The sequence below is a fragment of the Megalobrama amblycephala genome, linkage group LG14 (genome assembly GCF_018812025.1).
Source record: "Megalobrama amblycephala isolate DHTTF-2021 linkage group LG14, ASM1881202v1, whole genome shotgun sequence".
Lineage (NCBI taxonomy): Eukaryota > Metazoa > Chordata > Actinopteri > Cypriniformes > Xenocyprididae > Megalobrama > Megalobrama amblycephala.
Window position 1 is genome coordinate 6,464,419 of NC_063057.1, and position 19,775 is coordinate 6,484,193.

Below are 19,775 nucleotides of genomic sequence, written 5' to 3' on the forward strand. Positions count from 1 at the left end.
AACATTATCGATTTATGTTCATATTTTAAAAATTATAAAATTAAAGGGCTTTTATTATGAAGGATGTGGCCGTGGATTTAGCTCATGAATATTTAATATTATCATGCCAACGTTGCTTTGGTAACCTTCCTGGAGTTTCAATCACGTGTTCTTATTAATATTCATAAGCCACCAGATCAACGTCTGCCATTGGCGAACGTCGCGTTACGTAATTGACGTTCATGATTCGTCATGATTTATAACTCCGCTGTCTGCAATTTAAATACCTCTGTTGTTTAAGTATCAAGTAAATATAATATACATCAAAACAATGTTTGTTAATGGCTTTAATGAGAATTATAAGGTTTAACAAATAAAAAATTAAGATTAGAGACTTATTTTTTTATAAACTACTTTATTTCAAATCCTAAAAAAAAAATGGTTACAGATAGACAGAGTGAAATAAACACAAAAAGCAAAATCATTTGACTATGTAATATATGTAAGATTTAACTACAACTAACTTCACTAAGTTGGGAGTATTGTAAAATTCAAAGGTTAAAATAGCACCAAAGACAAAATCCAAAAAACATATATCGCATCATAGATCTTTGTAAGTCAAGGTATTTCACAAGCTTCAAAACACTTTGCTATAATCTGAGACAATGTTTATTACAGTAGTTTGGCAGGGGTTGTCATTTAGATAACAGTGAGAAATCTTTCTAAAACATTGATAGATTGCTTTCAAGTGATCAATAACAGCAGACTGAACCAAAGCTGCAAAACAATTTGATTAACCAACCATGACTGCTTTCAATACATGTCTGCCACACAAATAGGCCTATATTTGGACCTGTATTTGGTTTTTAGAAAGAAAATGCTAATCTAGGACTAACAGGACTAGACCCTTCTGTGTCTATGCATGAAGCACTAAAAAGTGAATCAGGGATTTTCTTTATGGAACTGAACGGTTGTGGCCCTGAGAAACCTCATCTACACAGCCAAAAGCAGGGTAATAGGACAGTGGTCACTTCCCATGGCCGTGTTTCGGATCTTGCTGTCGCACAGACCTGGGAGCAATGCGGCCGACAGCACAAAGTAGTCCAAACGCCAGCCGACATTTTTGGCTCGAGAGTTCATCATGTAGGTCCAGAAGGTGTAGGCATTGGCTTGTTCCGGATACAGATCCCGGAAACTGTCGGTGAAGCCGGCCTCAAGTAGCTGTGTGAAGCCCTCACGCTCCTCGGGGGTGAAGCCTGCATTCTTGCGGTTACCCTTAGGGTTTTTGAGATCGATCTCTTGATGGGCCACATTCAGATCACCACACAACACCAGGGGCTTGCGCTGGTCCAAGCCGCTCAGGTAGGCCCGGAAATCCACGTCCCAGGTCTTGCGGTAGTCGAGCCGCACCAAACCGCGGCTGGCATTGGGCACATACGCAGTGACCAGGAAGAAAGATGGAAACTCAGCAGTGATAACCCGACCCTCTTTATCATGTTCCTCTTTACCTATATTCAAGCAGAAATACATATTGAACTTTAAAAAAAATTCAAGATTTGGATCTTGGACAAGAGTTTTATATTTTTTCAGGAAAATGTGAGGAGTCACTAAAGATGACATTTTGAAAAATGTTGATAACAAAACAGTTTCAGTTCCTGTTGACATCCATTGTATTTTTTGTCCATAAAATGGAAGTCAACAGGAATTGAAACTGTTAAGCTACCAACATTCTTCAAAATATCTTCTTTCCACAGAAGAAGAAAAAAAGTTTGAAACATCTTTTCATTTTTGGATGGACTTTCCCTTTAATACTACTACTACTACTACTACTATTAATAATAATAATTATAAAATAATTTTTTTTTTTTTACAAGACAACAATAAAATTACAATACTATTTAAAGCTGTATTTCTTTGCTTTTTTTTTTAAAACCTAACCAATAGAGCTTTTATATTGACAGAAAACAGCAGGGAGACCTTAAAGCATCTCTTTTGCTGATTTATAAACAATTCTCACTACAAATTTATGGTTGCATGTGTTGCGTTTACACTATAAGCAGCACAAACTATCAGTGCTTGCAGAGACGATCGTTACACAATTCACCTGGGTCAGAATCACATCCCTTGTTACACTTACCAATACCGTAGGTGACATTGAGGGGTTCGGTCTTGCAGAGCATGGCCACTCCGCTGTATCCCTCCTTATCCTCTGATCCAGCCCAGTACTTGTGTGGATACTCGGGCATTTCAGTGATATCAGACGGCAGGGCTTTCTCAGCGCACTTAGTTTCCTGCAGACACAGTATGTCTGGGTCCTCCTTACGTACCCACTGAAAGCAGACAAGAAAGGAGTGGAAAATGGCCCATATTTCTAGTAATCTGACATAGACTCTGACACAAATACTAAATAATGAGACAGAGAATACACAGTGTTCAAGAAGGACCATGATATACATGTAAAACACAATCAATGTGTTAAAAGTGCCCCCATTATTACTTTTTATGTAGTCTGTTATAAAGCTGTCTGTGAATGCACGATATATAGAGTTATTGTCTCCTAAAGGAAAGAACTGATTCTGAACTGCCTGAAATGATTCGTCAGCGATTCCAGTCTTACTTCCTGCACAAACCTATGTAGGTTTGCAACAAATTGGCATAATGCCAGTCTATAGTCTTCACCGGCTGCTGCAAATGTTTACTTTGACTCGCCCTCAAACACTGCAGTTATAGCGGAGGACACGGAAAAACTGACGCCATCATTACTGTTCGTATCACTGTGCATCAAGTGCTGAGGAGCTGAAATTCGGGAGTTTTGTTTCTGATATGCAATGCAAGCAGTAGACCAATCACAACAGACTGGGCCATCTGACCAATCAGAACAGAGGAAGCTTTTGGAAAGGCGGGGTTTAGAGAGACAGAAACCTTTACAAACTGTTTCAGACACTGTGTGAAAAGAGCTGATGCTGCAGTGTATATTATGAAAACGTTAAAGTGCTTATTAACCTCAGATGCATGAAAATGAAAATCTATTGCAGGAGACCTCCAAAACAAAATATGAACCTTAAAATTAGCATTATAGGGGCACTTTAAATATTAAGTGCACGAGTCATGTGATCTCTTACATCAAGGCCGTTCTTTTTCACCCATGCACGCAGACCATCCACGTTCCAGGAGGTGATTTTCATGTTGGCTGCACGGCCATCCTTACTGGTCGTCTTATCTGGAGGGTCTTCATACAGAATCGGGGCCTCTGGCTCTTTCCCTTTTTTCTCTTTCTTTGCAGGTGCTGTGAAAGAAAGGTTAATGTTATCAGATGTAATCTGTAAGGATGCCAGCTCTTTTTCTTTTATAGGTATTAAAACAATGTACCAGTTCCATTGCCAGTCTCCCCATCCACAGCTTCCTCATTCTTCTTGGCTCTTTTGGGCATGTTTACAGTTGTTTTAAGGCCACACACACGAAAGAAACTGACAGCACACACACGAACACCTACAAGAGAGGACATGCGCAATGGAATGTGTAAATGTTCAATGAATCGTGCGCTGCAAGCCATGCAACCGTCTACAACAAAGACCGTAAAAGCGTATTTAGTTCGCACACAAGAGATCCAAACACTTACATAAAATGCGTGAACTGTATAAACCAAAATGCATGTGCTTGCAGTAAGCTGAAATAACGAACAAACATTAATTAGCAAACTGACTTTACAGTCTGTAAGTTGGCCAAAAGTGCGGCCTGAATGAATGAAACAATAAGAACCAAATGTCTCGCTCGCTCAGCTTTTGGACATGTTTACATTGACCGCGATGAAAATTCGTTAAATATAAATTTGCATTTCATTATATACAAAAATCTCTTTCTTACCGAACACTTTAATCTTTAGTCGAGATTACACTGAAAACACAATCTGTGCAGAACTATGAATTGCTCTGCACCGACGAAGCTTTCCGCTGCAGTGCATGAGGCGCACGTTTCCACATTAAGAGGTGCCCGATATACTGCCTGACTAAAATAAATGTTTTAAAATGTTTTTTTAAACACCATACATTAATTTTCAGTACATTAGAAAGGACTTGGCAACTTTTTGAAATTTAAAATACATTAATGTATCTTTAAAAGTTTATTATCTCACTTATGCCCATTAATTTCATCCAGGCATTTTTTAAAAGCCATTTTAACTGTTGTTATGGTCTTACAACCAACGAGTGTTTGGTAAGTGTGAAGAAGATGTGGAAAATAAGAGATTAAACAGACAAAATTATCATTTTAGTATATGCATTATTATAATTAACCAAAACCATGATAATCCCGACAGTTAAATCAATATTATTAATGACCAAGCTCTTTTATCCAACAGCATGTGATACAGAGCTCCGTGACAGCCAGACATCAGCAGACAATTCATTAGAAACCATTTATATATAATATACAGTTAATGCAATTATATATAATAAATTTAAGTGTGTATTTTAAACCTGTTAGATTAATATTACATTCACAACACAAGAACAACACAGTGCTATGCAGGACTAACATTAAGACTTGTATAGATATTGGTAACACTTTAGTTTAGGGTAAAATTATCACTATTAACTAGTTGCTTATTAGCTTGCATATTACTAGGATACTGGCTGTTTATTAGTACTTAGAAAGCACATGATATTAATGCCTTGTTCTTCATGACCATATTCTGTCACTAATCCAATACCTAAATCTAACAACTACCTTACTAACTATTAATAAGCAGTAATTAGGAGTTCATTGAGGCAAAAATCATAGTTAATAGTTAGTTAATAATAAGAACTGGACCCTAATCTAAAGTGACCAATTTCTATACAAGTCTTAATGTCAGTCCTGCAAATGTTTTTGAGAAAACAATGGTGATGCAGTATTTTCATTAAAAGATTGATGTTTCATCCTCCCAGTAGACACCATGACTGTGGTGATTGGATTTGAGGGCAGTGCTAATAAGATTGGTGTGGGTATAATCAGAGATGGGGAAGTTCTGTCAAACCCCAGGCGCACGTACATTACCCCACCTGGCCAAGGTGAGCTCATTAGACCTAGATAGTATTTCCTGTCAATCTTTAACTCTAATGAACAGTGTCATTTTGATGTAAAAAGTGCCTCCATGCTTTCTTAGTACTATTTTAGTATTGCATATTCTTATGATCTTCTCAGGGTTCCTACCTGGCGAGACGGCCAAACACCATCGCGGTGTGATTCTCACTGTCCTCCAGGAGGCTCTTGATGAAGCAGGGCTGAAACCTGCAGACGTTGACTGTGTGGCGTACACTAAAGGTGAATGTTTTTACTTATCTGTAGTACATTGTGCATTTTTCCACACTACTCCGCTTATCAAATATCTCCTGTTGTACAGGGCCAGGAATGGGGGCACCTCTGGTGACAGTGGCAGTTGTGGCCAGGACAGTCGCTCAGTTGTGGGGCAAACCATTGTTGGGGGTGAACCACTGTATTGGGCACATAGAAATGGGCCGTTTGATCACCAATGCCCACAACCCTACTGTTCTATATGTGAGCGGAGGAAATACCCAGGTAAGAATTCTAGAATTTAGTTTTTTTTAAATTTGTGTTCTATAATATCAAGAGCAGACATATCAATATTTGCTGACGTTGCCATTCTTACATTTCTTGTAATTGATATGAACATGAATTCTCTACAGGTTATTGCATACTCTGAACGACGTTACAGAATATTTGGAGAAACTATCGACATTGCTGTGGGAAACTGCCTGGACCGGTTCGCCAGGGTCATCAAGGTCAGTGCTTATTAAACTTCAAAACACATACAGTATATAGAATCTTATGATTGTTTGGTTGATAACCTTGTGCGTTTCTGTATTTTTTTGTCTGTGGAGGAGTGGAAAATAATCTTTGATTATTGAATTATAAGGTTTTGATGTAATTATAAGATTTACCTATATTCACAGATATCAAATGATCCCAGTCCTGGATACAACATTGAACAAATGGCAAAGAAGTACGTTTCCATGCACGTTAACAGTTCATGTACAAGCATTAAATATCTAAATTGAATAAAAGCATTTGGTTGATTTATGTAAATGTTTGCATTCTTAAGGGGAACCAAGTATATAGAGCTGCCATATACAGTGAAGGGTATGGATGTGTCATTTTCTGGGATTTTGTCTTATATAGAGGTGAGATGAATGATTGGGAGATTTAGGTCTTTTGTTTCTTAAAAAAAAAAAGAAGCAGCATATTTTCACTCACTAACTTTTTCACATGCAGGATGCTGCTCACAAAATGTTGAGTACAGGTCAGTGCACACCTGAGGATTTGTGTTTCTCCCTACAAGTATGTATTTGAACCGTTGCTCATTATGCTTCCAATAAGACACACATTAATTTATAATTATGAAAAGTGACTAAAAATAACATGTGATTGACAGGAGACTCTGTTCGCGATGCTGGTGGAGATCACAGAAAGAGCCATGGCTCACTGTGGCTCTCAGGAGGTTATGATCGTCGGTGGAGTCGGCTGTAAGAGCTATATTTAAAATATGTTTAGTCTCATTGCGAGAACTGGGTCTCTGTACTGCAGTTTTGTCAGCATCTGAATGCGTGCTGTTTTGTAGGTAACCTGCGTCTGCAGGAGATGATGGCGGTCATGTGTAAGGAGAGAGGTGCTCGAATCTTTGCGACGGATGAGAGGTGAGAAAGATCACCTTCTTTCCGGATGTCACTACTGAAAGTTCTCATTACATTAAGTCAGTGTTGTGGTTGTAAATCTCTTCATGTGATATCGTGCCTTCAGGTTTTGCATAGACAATGGAGCGATGATTGCACAGGCTGGTTGGGAAATGTTCCGCTCGGGTTATGTCACAGAGCTGTCAGACTCCTGGATTACACAAAGGTAAACAATTTCACAAATAACCAACAAATACATCAATATCACACATCAAGAAGCTACACACGTATTTGGTTGATAAAACGTTTTGCTTTGTGCATGTTTTTTGCTTCCCATGAAAGATAACACTGCCATTTTATCATTAGGCCACTGATTTTACAATTGCATGCTGAGATTAAATATAGACCCAAGATAACAGTCGTTTCTCGTTTAACTGTGACTGTGATCATTCATTAACAGTCTGTTGTGTTTTTCAGGTACAGAACAGATGAAGTAGAGGTCACATGGCGAGACTGATGTTTTTGCTGCAACTGATTATTTATGAATATGAATGTCAAGTTGTAATCTATTTCTTTTCAATAAAGTCCATGATCCTATAATTCAGTATTTGTTTTCACAACAGTGACAGAAAAGGCTTTATATCCTAGGTGAAGGCAGAATTTTGTCAAATATTTTGGAAAAACATTCCAAATCTTTTGATTACAAATGTGAAGTGCTGTATAAAAGGATTATACTCACAAACAATCATGCATCAATAGCATTAAACGGATGGACAAACATGGCAGCAGAAATGAAGTACTGGTAATGAATCAGCAAAGATGTAAATCCCAAGATTATTCAGTGCAGGAGATCTTCAGGATGAGCCAAAACATTATGACCAATCACAGGTGAAGCGAATATCATTGATCATCTCCAAACAAAGCCACATATTAAGGTCTGGTTTTGACAAGGGCCAAATTGTTATGGCAAGGCTACAGGGTCAGAATATCACTAAAACGGAAAGGTTTGTGGGTTGCTCCTGGTCAGCAGTGGTGAGAATTTACCAACCGTGGTCCGAGGAGGGACAAACACAAACCGGCAACAGGGTGTTCAACGCCAAAGGCTCATCGATGCACAACGGCAACAAAGGCTATGCCATCTGGTCCGAGCCAACAGAAGGTCCACTGTGGCACAAAATTAATGATGGTTATGGGAGGAATGTGGCACAACACAGTGCATCACAATCTGCTGCGTAGCAAAAGACCAATCAAGAGTGCCTATGATGACCCGTCCACTGTTGAAAGCACCTACAATGGGTATGCGGGCAATAGGCAATGTTCTGCTGGGAAACCATGGGTCCAGCAATTCATGCGAATGTAAATTTGACACATGCCACCAACCTAAACATTGCTGCAGACCAGGTACACCCTTCCATGGTGTTCCCTGGTGGAAGTGGCCTGTTTTAGCAGGATAACACTGCACACATTGTTCAGGAATGGTTTGAGGAACATGAGTTCAAGGTGTTGTCCTGGCCTCCAAATTCCAATTGAGCATCTATGGAATGTGCTGGACCAACAAGTTTGATCCATGGTGGCTCCACTGCATAACCTACAGGACTTGAAGGATCTGCTGCTAAAGTCTTGGTGCCAGAGACCACAGGACACCTTCAGGGTTCTCGTAGAGTCCATGCTGTTTTGGCACGCCGAGGACCAACAGCAGGTGGTCATAATGTTTTGGCTCTTCAGTGTATATTACTGAAACACTCAATGCAGACAAGCATTTTATAAAATGAATGGGATTCTGAATACTATATATCCACCATTTTATTTAGTATACATTTCTAGGTTGTACAAAAACCAAAAGACCATGAATTATTTTAACAAGTTTATTCATTTTTATTATGCAACACTGTTCGATTAAATCTCTGAACACCTTCCAGTGTAAATTATTTGTATGTTTCTTAAAAAAAAAAAAAAAAAAAAAAAAAAAATGAGGTCATACACAGCAACGGATTCCTATTAGGATTTATGACCGACATTCAATCTGGGTGAAATATATATATTAAAAAAACAGCATTAAGACCAATAGACATTTGAAGGTGCTGCCATAACGTGCCAGCTGCACCTCTGTAAACTTCATGAGAACAATTTGTGTGGGAAGAAAGGGATTATTGTGGGAGGGAAGACTGATGAAAAGACATTCAGGATTTGGTTCTAAAAACGAGCTCAGTCTTTAGAGAAAGGGATGACGTGTTCAACTACAGGTCAGAAAGTGCTTGATTTAACCACTCGCACAGTAGGAACAAGGGAGGAATAAAAGGGATTTCTTAACTGTAAAACTGCAGTTCGCTGAAATAAAATTGCAGCTTGATAACGCTTTTTTTTTTCCTTAAAAGAGACAAATCTCCACCATTAAAATGACAGAGGTATGCAGAGGGACTCTGCGCCTGAGGCAGACTCTGTTGTAAGGCAACCGAGAAGTCCAAGACATCGATCTTCAAAGGGGAACAAGTCCAAAGTGTCTCGGCAGAAATGTTGAGGGGACGATAACCTGAGTGCGGGGTGTGTCTCGAGTGTGTGTGTGTGTTTGTGGAGCTGTGTTAGTGTGTGCTAGGCAGGTGACTCCAGGGCGTTCTTGTACCAAACAACCTTTGCAGGGTCTGAAAAACAAAGCGAGTTTGTTAATGACGGTCTAAAAATAGTCATTCTGTTCTTAAATGGAGATAATAGTGGTCAACCGATACATCACCAAACCGGCCAATATTTGGCGTTTTTTAAATTACTGGCTTTGGCAGGTAAGTTCTCTTTTTGGCTGATGTGTCGGTAGTAGGACTTTTATTTTGACAGCTCAAAGAATGCAAGTACCCAAGTGTCTTAGCTCTTATTCTCAGTTCCATAGTATTTTTTTCCTACTATGGAAGTCAATGGCTATAATCAACTCTCTGGTTACAAACATTCTTCAAAATATCTTTTGTGTTCAGCAGAAGAAAGAAAATCATACAGGTTTGGAACAACTTGTATGCGAGTAAATGATTTTTGGGTGAACTATCCATTTAACAAGTCTTTGAATATCTAATAAACGTTTCACAAACTCTGGCGAATCCAGCCATGGGATCTGAAGTGTGCATTTGTAGACTACATAAAAATGTGTAACGGTTGGTTCAAGTGAGTTGGATGTGGACAGGAGAGTTCAACTTCACTGCAGATGCATGATGGGCAAACTTTAAACCCTATATTTCAAAATATACTGCACTATGTCCAGTTGATCACTACGTCTTATTCATGTCATATTCACTGTGCTGTGCATAAAATTAGCGTTACCCATCTTTAAATGACAAAATACATTACCAGATTACTGAGTGCACTGTTGGTTACAGTGTTTACTTTTGTTTTACTCATTTTTCTAAACAATTTCTTTGTGACAAATTCTATGGTAGTATAACAGAATCAATAAGTTACCATATAAAGTATGTTTATTTTTAAGATTTATTTTTATCAAGTTAAAATTAGTTTTTTTTTTCTTCTGTCATTTATTTTAAAGTAAATTTTATGAAAATTAATTTCTATGCAAATGTTTTTACTACCTTTAAATAGTGAGAAATAAATACATATAGAGCAGGGGTTATATAAGATATCAGCATTGGTCATCAAAATAAATAAATAAATAAATAAATAAATATCGGTCGACCACTAATTAATGAAAATTAACAGACACCAACCTTGTTTTTGTTTCCATAATATTGCGTTCCATTCTGTGGATTAAAAACAATCAGTGAGATAAAGTATAGTGTGTTTAGACAAATGCATTGTGCAACCTTAAATTATATCATCTTACCTTGTGTGTGATACTCCAAGGCTTCCTCCAGGTGGCGACAGCTAAGCAGCAGCTCCTCTGAACTCTCAGAGCCTCTCAGGACCTGATCGGGCAAAGACTCAGAGGGTTTTACAGTAACCTCTCCAGCTACTGGGTGGACAACCGGACTCTTCTCCTGGGGAACATCTGCCTCCGGGCCATCGCTGATGAAACTCAGTCCCCACTGGTTCTGCAGCAAAACCCCGATACCAGGTGGCTCTTCTGCTGCCCCAACAGAACCTCCTCCCGCCTTCACCTTGGAGGCATAGCTGACGGCCGGCTGCAGTTTAGCAGGGCTGTCTTTCACAGGGAAAGCAGGTGGAGGTTTGAGCAAAGACAAGCTGTTGTCCACCCATCGTTCTTTCAGACCGGTTCGGGAGTGTCTCTCATCTGAACGTGGCCCCGCTCTCGGGCCATTTTGTCGAAAGCTTCTCGCTTTATTTGGGGTGCGACGCTCTCTGTCGCGGCTTGATGTGAAGGTCTGGGTGTGGCCCACCCCGTTGAGAGAACCTTCCAGGCTACTTGGTGAGGCTTGACGTTTATCCATCCCAGAGGAACAGCCCCCTCCTCCCCCACCGCAGCTGCCAGAGCCGGGGGAGAGGCGACGGTTACGGATCTGTGGTTCTGATTTAGTGGGTGACACTAGGACGGCCGGATCACACAAGGGGTCGGACTCGCACACTGCATTGCTTGACTCCCAAGTACCTAAAGAACAAATCAAATTCAATTATTCAATCATGAAACACGTTCAGTTGTCTAAAATATTGAGTATATCCAACTTTAATGCAATCCCAATCATATCATCCCCAAAACATTTCCGTTACATTCATAACTGTGTTATAGTATAACACAGATCTTAAAGAAATACATGGGAGAATTGCATTCAAATGTCCCAAGCAAAGCAGGGAGTCTTGAATCGGTCAGCCGTAGCAAGACGTAACTGGAAATTTCTATCAGCCGCCTCATTCACACATCAAGCAAACTCGGAGAGGCCTAACCAAAGAAACTAGGACAGCTCTGTAAAATATATCCAACTAAATAACGCTTATTAACATCTCATTACAGTTGACTGATTTCAGCGACTTTTTTTTTGGATTCACGCTTTTTTTACACCACCGGTTTGGAAACGACACTAACACGCAGATATTGGCGCACATTTTATATAGTCTAAATGAACAAAATAAAAGCGTTTGAAAGTCTAACCCACTATTAAATCGCTAAATATGAGTCAAAATATAATTAACACCGTTTGGAGGTTTAAGTGTGTTGAAGATTGCTAACGCTAGCAGCAGGCCGCTTGTGTTTGGATGTTTAGCGCCCATAACAACCGCCTTCAGCAGAACAAACCCGAAGCGTCATATTAAATAACAGCGACTGCTTGTTATTTCAGATCATTCAAAATCTAAGCGACAACAAAGAAAGATGGTAGTAACCTCGGAAAGGTCCAAAAACATCCAGAATCAAAAGTTTCATAAGTCTTGAGCTCATTCCGTCCCGCCTCGAGCACAAACAACTTCTTATTACAAAACACACTCGCGTTTGAACGCTCAAAACTAGCAAAATACAATTTTAGGATGCTCCTCACCTGTTTTGATATGCATTTCGATGTGATAAATCCGGATTTTAAAAGCGGTTTGGACTTTAGTGTGTGTACGTGAGTGTGTCGCGCAGCGGCGTGTTGCTTAATACGATCATACGGAAGTGACAGTCGCCAGGGGGAAATGGGGACGATGACGATTTCCGGTGTGCTGGAGGCGCGAAGAAGAGCGGGAACGGATTTGAATTTATATGATGGATTTTGTCAAGATAACTCTGGTCATTATCATGTAGTTTGTCATTATATTAGAAGCAAATTATGTGTATTTATGTACAAAAAACTTAATTTGACAAAACGGGATACAATGTGATTAACAGATTATACTTGTGGTGGATCCAAAATGGTCAATATTCATATTCATGCATTTTATTTATATTTTATGTAAATCATTTATGGCTTATGATTTATCAATAATACTTTTAATTTCATATATTCATGTACCCCTCCTCCATATATTAATCCTCATCATATTTTGAAGTATTTACTCTTTATTGTACCCTTTATGGTTATTCTTCTTTTATATTTAAGTGTATGTATGCTTGTTATATTCAACTGTTCTTCAAAGTGTTCCAGTGTGAAAGGTCATGTTGACACGTTTGTGGTTAGATATTGGACGCCTGCCAAGTACCGCAGAAGCGATGGTGTTTTCAGAATTAGTTGCTCATTTGAATTTGATGTATCAAAATATGTCTGTTTCCATTTCTTCAGACATGTGATAATGCAAGATCTGCAAAATTTCCTAAAGGGGCATCCCTAAACATCCCCTATATCTATTTTCTTCTATTTTTGACATTTGACCAGTTTATGACATAATGGTAAGTCCATTTGATCTTTTCTTATTAAGCCAAGTTTGAGTGGGATGTAATTTTTTCTATGCTTATGGCATAAAACGGACTGGGTCTTTGATAGTTTAGCTTTTTCTTTTCTCTTTTTGCTTCTCGCATCTCTTCTGCGTCTTCTACTTCTGGCTGCTTCTGTTCTCATTTCATTCTGCAAATGTCTTAATTTTGTTCTTTCTTTCTCTATATTCTGATCTTCATCTATTAGATACAATACTCTAGATTTTATTATTAACTATTAATTAGTTAATTAATTTGTTTGTCTCTATAATTTTTAATTAATAAAGTTGTTATTCCTTATTCAAATTTGATCTCTGACCTAATCATTGCCTGGATCTCATTTTCTCAAGTTTTTGCATCATTGACAAAATGGGATAAAATGTGATTAACATATTGTACTTGTATACAGTATGACATGAAATATGGTTTAGAAAAAGGTATAAAGTATGTTTCATGCTCAGAAAGGAATTTTTAGTGGCTAAATATGTGAAATATTAAAATATGTGTAGCTGTGAAGCTAGTGTACCAAAAACAAATGGACCAAAAATATTGATGACTCATCCTGAACAACACAGATTATTGTCCAATCAAAAGCTCTCTAACGAGAATGCCCCTCCCCTAATACAACTTGCAACTCACTAGGTCATCATGGTTTATTGCTAGATGCATAACTACAGCCTATTGGTTATTCATGGCGTCTTTAAGGAAAGAGAAAATGCACAAAACTGTCAGTCTACACAATAAGTGCATGCATAGATTAATGAACATCTCTGGGGTTTAAACCTTGTCTTACCTTTAGTGTCCATTCTGTCCACTTAATCAATGTGTTTCTTTCATAGATGCAAGTGTGCCATGGGCTTTCCTCTCTGTTTTTCCCCTCAACGTTCTGGTTACTTCTTCCCTTGCTGTCTTTCCTGGTCTCTTCACAGGAATCTCTCCTGTCTTCATTACTTCTGAGTTTTTGTTGCTTTCCCTCAGTTGATTGACCTCTTGTCTCATGGAGTGCATGATCAAGCTGCTTATCTGTGTATTTCTGTTTGTATTGTATTTCGTCACTCGCTTGAGGAGGACACTCAGATTTGCTGATTGTTTGTGGTATTCAGGTTTAAGCTTTAACTATTGTGAACGTTGCCCTTCTCTCTGTGATCAATCTCTCTGAAACAATCACACACACTGAGAAAAGTGTAACACTGATAACAAAGATAAAAATACAGTTTGATTAGTAAATTCATGATTTCTTTTTTCATCACCTATTTTAATATTAAAGAGCAAGATGAGCTAAGCACAACCTCAAAAGTATATAGCTCTGTTGTGTATGAGGGAGTGGCATTTTGGTATTTCACTTTAGGGATTGGTTTATTACAGTATAAACTTCGGACCCATGGAAAAAGTTGACATTACACGTTACAAAACACACCTAACGATGATTCACTTGTGTTGTCCGTTTCAGCTGAAACAAAACTACAATAATGCTCTATGAAAAAAAAATACAGGAATTTGTAACATATATGCGAACCAATGCTAATGTTGTGTTTATGTATTTTGAATGGGAATAAAACACCTACATGACCTATTATGGCTCTAAAAGGAACTTCTCAGGATCAAAGTAAGTTTTTTTTACTTCTTTATATTTATTCACAAATGTCCTCACAGACATATAATGTTCATTATTATTAATGGTTGTTGTTGGAGGAGGAAAGTGACTCACGTACCACAGGTTTTTATATTTATACCCTGTGGTGTTTGTGATATCATTTGTCACCGCACCATTTCTATCTTCATCTATCAATACCTGCTATTTATTATTAAGTATATTTCAAACTTCTTATTTAGTAAGTAACCAATATTTGAGTCAGTATTTGTGTCTTTTAGCTGTCTATTTAGAAGTGCAAGTTACAGCTGTGGATCATATTGGGTCTTTATAAACTATGCATACTTAGATGTATAATTTCAGGTTATATTTTAACTTCATGTCTCACGGTCTTGTCCATTTCTTGAATTATTAATCTGTTACTGCTTGAGGACAATAGAAGCACTGCATATACATTTTGGAAGACACCAGTACTGGCATGTTATATACCCAGCAAACAAAATAAGATCATTTTGCTAATGCTCCCATTAAGTGATGAAAAAGTTATTTCAGAATGTTCTCTGAACTCAAACATTATTAAATATCGGATAACTCTGACTAAACATTCTATTAACTTTACTTGAAGAATGTTTGTTTATAACTTTAAGAGAACCTTGCCAGAACGCCAGCTATAGTTCTTAGAACATCCTTGTTTGCTGGATATTAACCTGAGCTCCGAATAATGTAATGTCTTCTAATCTAAAACCATTGAAAATATATCACACTTGTCTCTTAATCAAGGGAATGGGCAGCATCTGTTTGACTTGAGGATCATCCTACTTGGAGGCCGAAATTCTGGAAAGAGCTTAGTGGGAAACGCTATCTTAAACCAAGAAGAGTTCGTCCTCCATGAACGGACCACTTGCCTGAAAAGAAAAGCTGAGGTACAAGGGAGAAGTGTGATGGTGGTGGATACCCCAGGCTGGTATTGTGACTTCTCAGCACAAGACACACCAGAGCTGGTCAGGAGGGAAATCAGACACAGTGTCTTCCTGAGTCTCCCAGGGCCTCACGTCTTTCTCCTAGTGGTGAAAACAGACTCTGTGTTCATAGAAAAGCGGAGGAGATCCGTAGAAAAGCATCTTGAGCTCCTCGGAGAAAAGGTTTGGGGTCACGTTCTGGTGCTGTTCACAAAAAGCAAAAACTTTGGAAATAAATCATTTGAGGATCATGTTCAGGCATCAGGTAAACCCCTCCAGTGGCTCCTGGAGAAGTGCAGTGGCAGGTTTCATGTTTTTGATACCCAAAAAACATGCAATGCCAGCCAAGTAATGGAACTGATGGGGAAAATCGACAAAATGGTTGCAGAAAATGAAAGACAACATTTTGAAATGGATGTAAAGGCTTTAAAGGAGATAGAGGACAGGAAGAGGGAAGTGGAGCTCAAGGCTCATCAGAGACTGATGAAGATACGCAAACAGAGATCTACTCTGAAGGGTAGGTACACTAAGACAATTAATGTGCAATTAAAAGACAATTCAGTAATATTATTTCTGAATGTTCAAAATGTCCAGTTTTTTTAAAATGTTTTTCATGGTTATGTGAACGTTAAGGAAACATTCCATTGCATCATGTTGCAAATATTACAGGAATGTTACGTTTGAATGTTCTCTGAACGTTCTGAAACAAGTAATGTTAGATGAATGTTCAACTAACCTTCCATAAACGATATAAAATAATGTTATTATTAAAGACCAGATAACTTTGAACGATCATTCTGTTACCATTACTGGAAGAATGTTTGTTCATAACTTTGAGAGAACCTTTAGAATTGAGGAATTTTACATCAGTATCACTGTTATTATCCTGTTTAGTATTTGTATAAAGTGCTATATAAATAAATTTGACTTGACACTAGTATTTTATCATATGCATTTATTTTGTAAAACTTAATAATTCTTTTTCTTCCTCCCTTCAGTGCACTCATCTCAAAACCAAAACATAAGACTCATCCTGCTTGGAGCAAAGGGCTCAGGGAAGAGCTCAACAGGAAACAGCATTCTAGCAGCAGGAAGTGACCTAAGTTTTACAGAAAAGAAGCGGACCACACAGTGCATGAAGAGAACATTAACAGTTCTGGGAAGAGAGGTCACAGTGGTGGACACACCTGGCTGGTGGATGAACTACTTCATCCAGGATTCTTCATCTTTCGACAAACAAGAAATAGTCAACAGTGTTTATTTGTGTCCACCCGGTCCCCATGCTTTCCTTTTGGTGGTGCGGTTGGACAGGTCATTCACAGAGATCTACAGGAGAGCCATTGAAGAGCACATTGAGCTTGTTAGTAAGGATGTCTGGAATCACTCTCTAGTGCTGTTCACCTTTGGCGACTGGCTTGGTGACACAACCATCGAGCAGTATATTGAAAGCGAAGGAAAGACCCTTCAGTGGCTCGTGGAGAGATGTGGAGATCGCTACCATGTGCTAAACAACAAGAGCGTTGGGAATAAGTTCCAGACAGCAGAGCTACTGGAGAAGATAGAGGAGATGACAGCAGGAAATAGCATGAGACACTTTCAAACAGATGAGAGTCTTTTTAAAGAGACTGAGAAAAAACGGCAAGTACAGGAAGACCGGGCAAAGCTGCGACGTGAAAATGTGCTGAGACGAAGAGAAAGCTTGAGAGCTTTTAAGAGTAAGTCAAGAACTTTTTCTTCCTGAATCATCTAATAAATTATGGCACTTTTCCACTGCAAGGTATGGCTTGGTACGGCTCGCTACGACACGAGACACCAAACCCGCTAGATTTAAATAGTCAGCAACAGCCACCGCAGTATCATTTGTTTGCACGACTTTTTTTAAACAACCGTTGCACACAACTTGAAAAAAGAAACGGCTGTATCGTGGTCAGTAGACGAGGAGCAGATGTTCCTCTCGTTGGTAGCCGAGGAGCGGATCCACGGCAGTAGAGGCGGCGCAACTATAATGATTAGTCTATAATCCACCCACTTTTGAAGCAGTACTAAACTTCGGTGGAAAAGTAAAGTGAGCTGTGCCAAGCCGAGCCTGTCGTACCACGCGGTGGAAAAGCACCTATGTCTTATGGGTTTGGAACAACTTGAGGGTGAGTAAATGATGACAGAATTTTCATTTTTGGTTGAACTATCCCTTTAAGAATTTTTTTCTTTCTCTTAACAGATCAAGTGCAATTGCCCTCAGCTATAAGAGTTTTTCTCCTGGGCGGCAAGCACTCTGGCAAGACGTCATCTGCATGCTGCATTTTGGGTAACAATGGACAAGAACCTGACAGCCAAAAACCCATTAGAGGTACCGTTATGTTCAGTGAGACAAAGTTTGAGATCATTGACTCAACAGGCTGGACATCTGAGTATCCAGATATCGCTGAGTTCAGCAGGAAACTTCTCGATGACTGGGTTACTGGTTCAGCCAGCGGGATTTGCATCTTCCTGCTGGTTGTCAATGCCAGTTCCTCATTCACGCTAAAGAACCTAAAAGCAGCTCAGGACCATCTGCGTGTTCTGGGAGGGAAAGCATGGAACAGCACCATTGTGTTGTTCACAAATGGAGACTGGCTCGGTGATGTTAGCGTGGAGCGGTACATTGAAAGTGAAGGAGATGCGCTTCAGGCACTGGTGGAGAAATGCGGAAATAGATACCAGGTTTTCAACAACAAGATCAAAGACAATGGCACTCAGGTCACAGAACTGATGCAGAAGATAGAGGAGATGGTGTTAGAGAAGATGCTAAACAGCGCAGAAAATCGAGGGAACATTCAACGACCTCTGGTACATGACGGATTGAGGTTCAGAGGAAGGATACAGATTGGGGAAGCACAAATGACCCTCCTTAGAAGCTTTACAAACATCCATTATGGCGAGTTATTATTTCTCCTCAGTTTATTATTTAAGCTTATTTTCACCACTGAAAAAAAGTAATTGCTACTTTAATCTCACAATTATAGCTCTTTTTCACACAATTGCAAATCTATATCTCTCAATTGGGACTTTATACTTTGTAATCAAAAGTTTATATAATGTCTCGCTTTTTTTCTTCCAGCTTACATAGTTTATTGCATATAGTTTTACTGCATTTAAGTCATCCTGAAAATGGATTTAAAGTGTTTGTAACTCTTTTTGTATCAGATGACACTGACATTCCAGGAGAGCATCAAATGTGTGGGATTTCTGAACATTTGCTCCCATCTACATCCAGTGATCCGAGAAATACCATCACTGACTCCAGCTTTTTGCAAAATGAAAATGAAGCACTGGCCTGCAGGAGTGTCCGATTAGCCAGGACCTCGTTACCCAGAAACTTTCATCAAAGACTAGTAGTGGTGCTCAACAGATCAGAATGGTTCCACCCAAATGAATCCTGGATTAGTGTGAATAGGATAAATGGGCCTGAAACCGGTTCTCTTGCTGTGCTCCATGTTTCACCAACTGAGCAACCAATGAATGCACAACGATTATTCAGGAACGAATCACAGGAGGAAAGGTTTTGTGGGCTGGGCCTTCCATATTATCACAGCAGTTCACCTTACACAGCTCAAACTGCAAAAGAAAGAGCCTTTATGGATTTTGTCCAATCAGAGAGCCTGCAGAATCTAATTGACCAATGGGGTGACAGTAACATTCAGGAGCTGGAGGCATTCATAGATTCTTATTTTGAGATGGTGTGGCAGGAGACTCAGAAGGAGCCGAAATACAGCAGCATGACAACAGTCAACTGTGAGAGTTCAGGCATCACTGAGAGCGATCACAATCAGAGACTTCTGGCCTCAATTGACAGGAAACTGTCAAAACTTGACATCCTGGAGGGAGTTCAAAGAGACCTGCGGGAGCTGAAGCAAAGCATCAGGCACTGTAGTGGAATATTTCAGGGAGTGAAGGACAGAAGTAAAGAAACACATGACCCCAGCAGACCTTCTGAGGCAACTGCGTCAGCAGTAAGTGAGGAAAGGGGTTGATCAGATGAAAAGTGAATGGAGCTTTCCAGTACTGAAATAACAAAAATTTACTAAAAAATAAACATATTTGTTAAAATGGGTCATAACTTCACAAAACGGAAACAGAAGTTGCGATAGTCTTTGTAGACAAATATCTGAGTGAAACAATTTCACAAACAAGAAAAAATTTAGGGTGGGACTTGTTTTTTTCCATCAGGAATTGATTGGATGGTTGTGGTTTGCTATTGGTGGATCTCATGTGAGTGACAGGTTGCCCCGCCCTCGCAGAAGTAAACATGTAATCAGAGAAGTTGCTGCTGT

The 19,775-nt window shown here is 39.1% G+C and overlaps 4 protein-coding genes across 6 annotated transcripts; 2 read left to right on the forward strand and 2 right to left on the reverse strand.

The window, feature by feature from the left end:
* Window positions 1-374: 374 nt before the first annotated feature.
* On the reverse strand, window positions 375-3,987 carry apex1 (APEX nuclease (multifunctional DNA repair enzyme) 1). Of its 2 annotated transcripts, XM_048154791.1 has the most exons (6): window positions 3,844-3,959; window positions 3,599-3,646; window positions 3,349-3,468; window positions 3,102-3,265; window positions 2,117-2,309; window positions 375-1,487 (listed from the first exon to the last, which is right to left on the reverse strand). In XM_048154791.1, exons 2-6 carry the CDS (start codon window positions 3,630-3,632, stop codon window positions 973-975), a joined length of 1,026 nt encoding a protein of 341 aa, XP_048010748.1. In that variant the 5' UTR covers window positions 3,633-3,646; window positions 3,844-3,959; the 3' UTR covers window positions 375-972. The 2 variants fall into 2 exon arrangements, with proteins under 2 accessions (XP_048010748.1, XP_048010749.1); XM_048154792.1 differs by lacking the exon at window positions 3,599-3,646 and having other exon boundaries at window positions 3,844-3,987.
* Window positions 3,988-4,064: 77 nt separating this feature from the next.
* On the forward strand, window positions 4,065-7,247 carry LOC125244647 (O-sialoglycoprotein endopeptidase). 2 transcript variants are annotated; one of them, XM_048154793.1, is made up of 12 exons: window positions 4,065-4,191; window positions 4,905-5,027; window positions 5,161-5,280; window positions 5,360-5,535; window positions 5,664-5,759; window positions 5,931-5,980; window positions 6,080-6,158; window positions 6,250-6,315; window positions 6,410-6,500; window positions 6,596-6,671; window positions 6,775-6,873; window positions 7,125-7,247. In XM_048154793.1, exons 2-12 carry the CDS (start codon window positions 4,913-4,915, stop codon window positions 7,162-7,164), a joined length of 1,008 nt encoding a protein of 335 aa, XP_048010750.1. In that variant the 5' UTR covers window positions 4,065-4,191; window positions 4,905-4,912; the 3' UTR covers window positions 7,165-7,247. The 2 variants fall into 2 exon arrangements, with proteins under 2 accessions (XP_048010750.1, XP_048010751.1); XM_048154794.1 differs by having other exon boundaries at window positions 4,124-4,191; window positions 4,908-5,027.
* A 1,342-nt stretch (window positions 7,248-8,589) lies between these two features.
* Window positions 8,590-12,244, reverse strand: si:ch211-214j24.10 (uncharacterized protein LOC558894 homolog). The gene is made up of 4 exons (XM_048154797.1): window positions 12,065-12,244; window positions 10,462-11,184; window positions 10,346-10,378; window positions 8,590-9,286 (listed from the first exon to the last, which is right to left on the reverse strand). The coding sequence occupies exons 1-4, from the start codon at window positions 12,078-12,080 to the stop codon at window positions 9,237-9,239; spliced, it is 822 nt and encodes a 273-aa protein (XP_048010754.1). The 5' UTR covers window positions 12,081-12,244; the 3' UTR covers window positions 8,590-9,236.
* A 2,126-nt stretch (window positions 12,245-14,370) lies between these two features.
* On the forward strand, window positions 14,371-19,742 carry si:ch211-214j24.15 (GTPase IMAP family member 8). Its single transcript, XM_048154717.1, has 5 exons — window positions 14,371-14,521; window positions 15,287-15,982; window positions 16,464-17,180; window positions 17,684-18,379; window positions 18,649-19,742. Exons 1-5 carry the CDS (start codon window positions 14,491-14,493, stop codon window positions 19,473-19,475), a joined length of 2,967 nt encoding a protein of 988 aa, XP_048010674.1. The 5' UTR covers window positions 14,371-14,490; the 3' UTR covers window positions 19,476-19,742.
* Window positions 19,743-19,775: the final 33 nt, after the last annotated feature.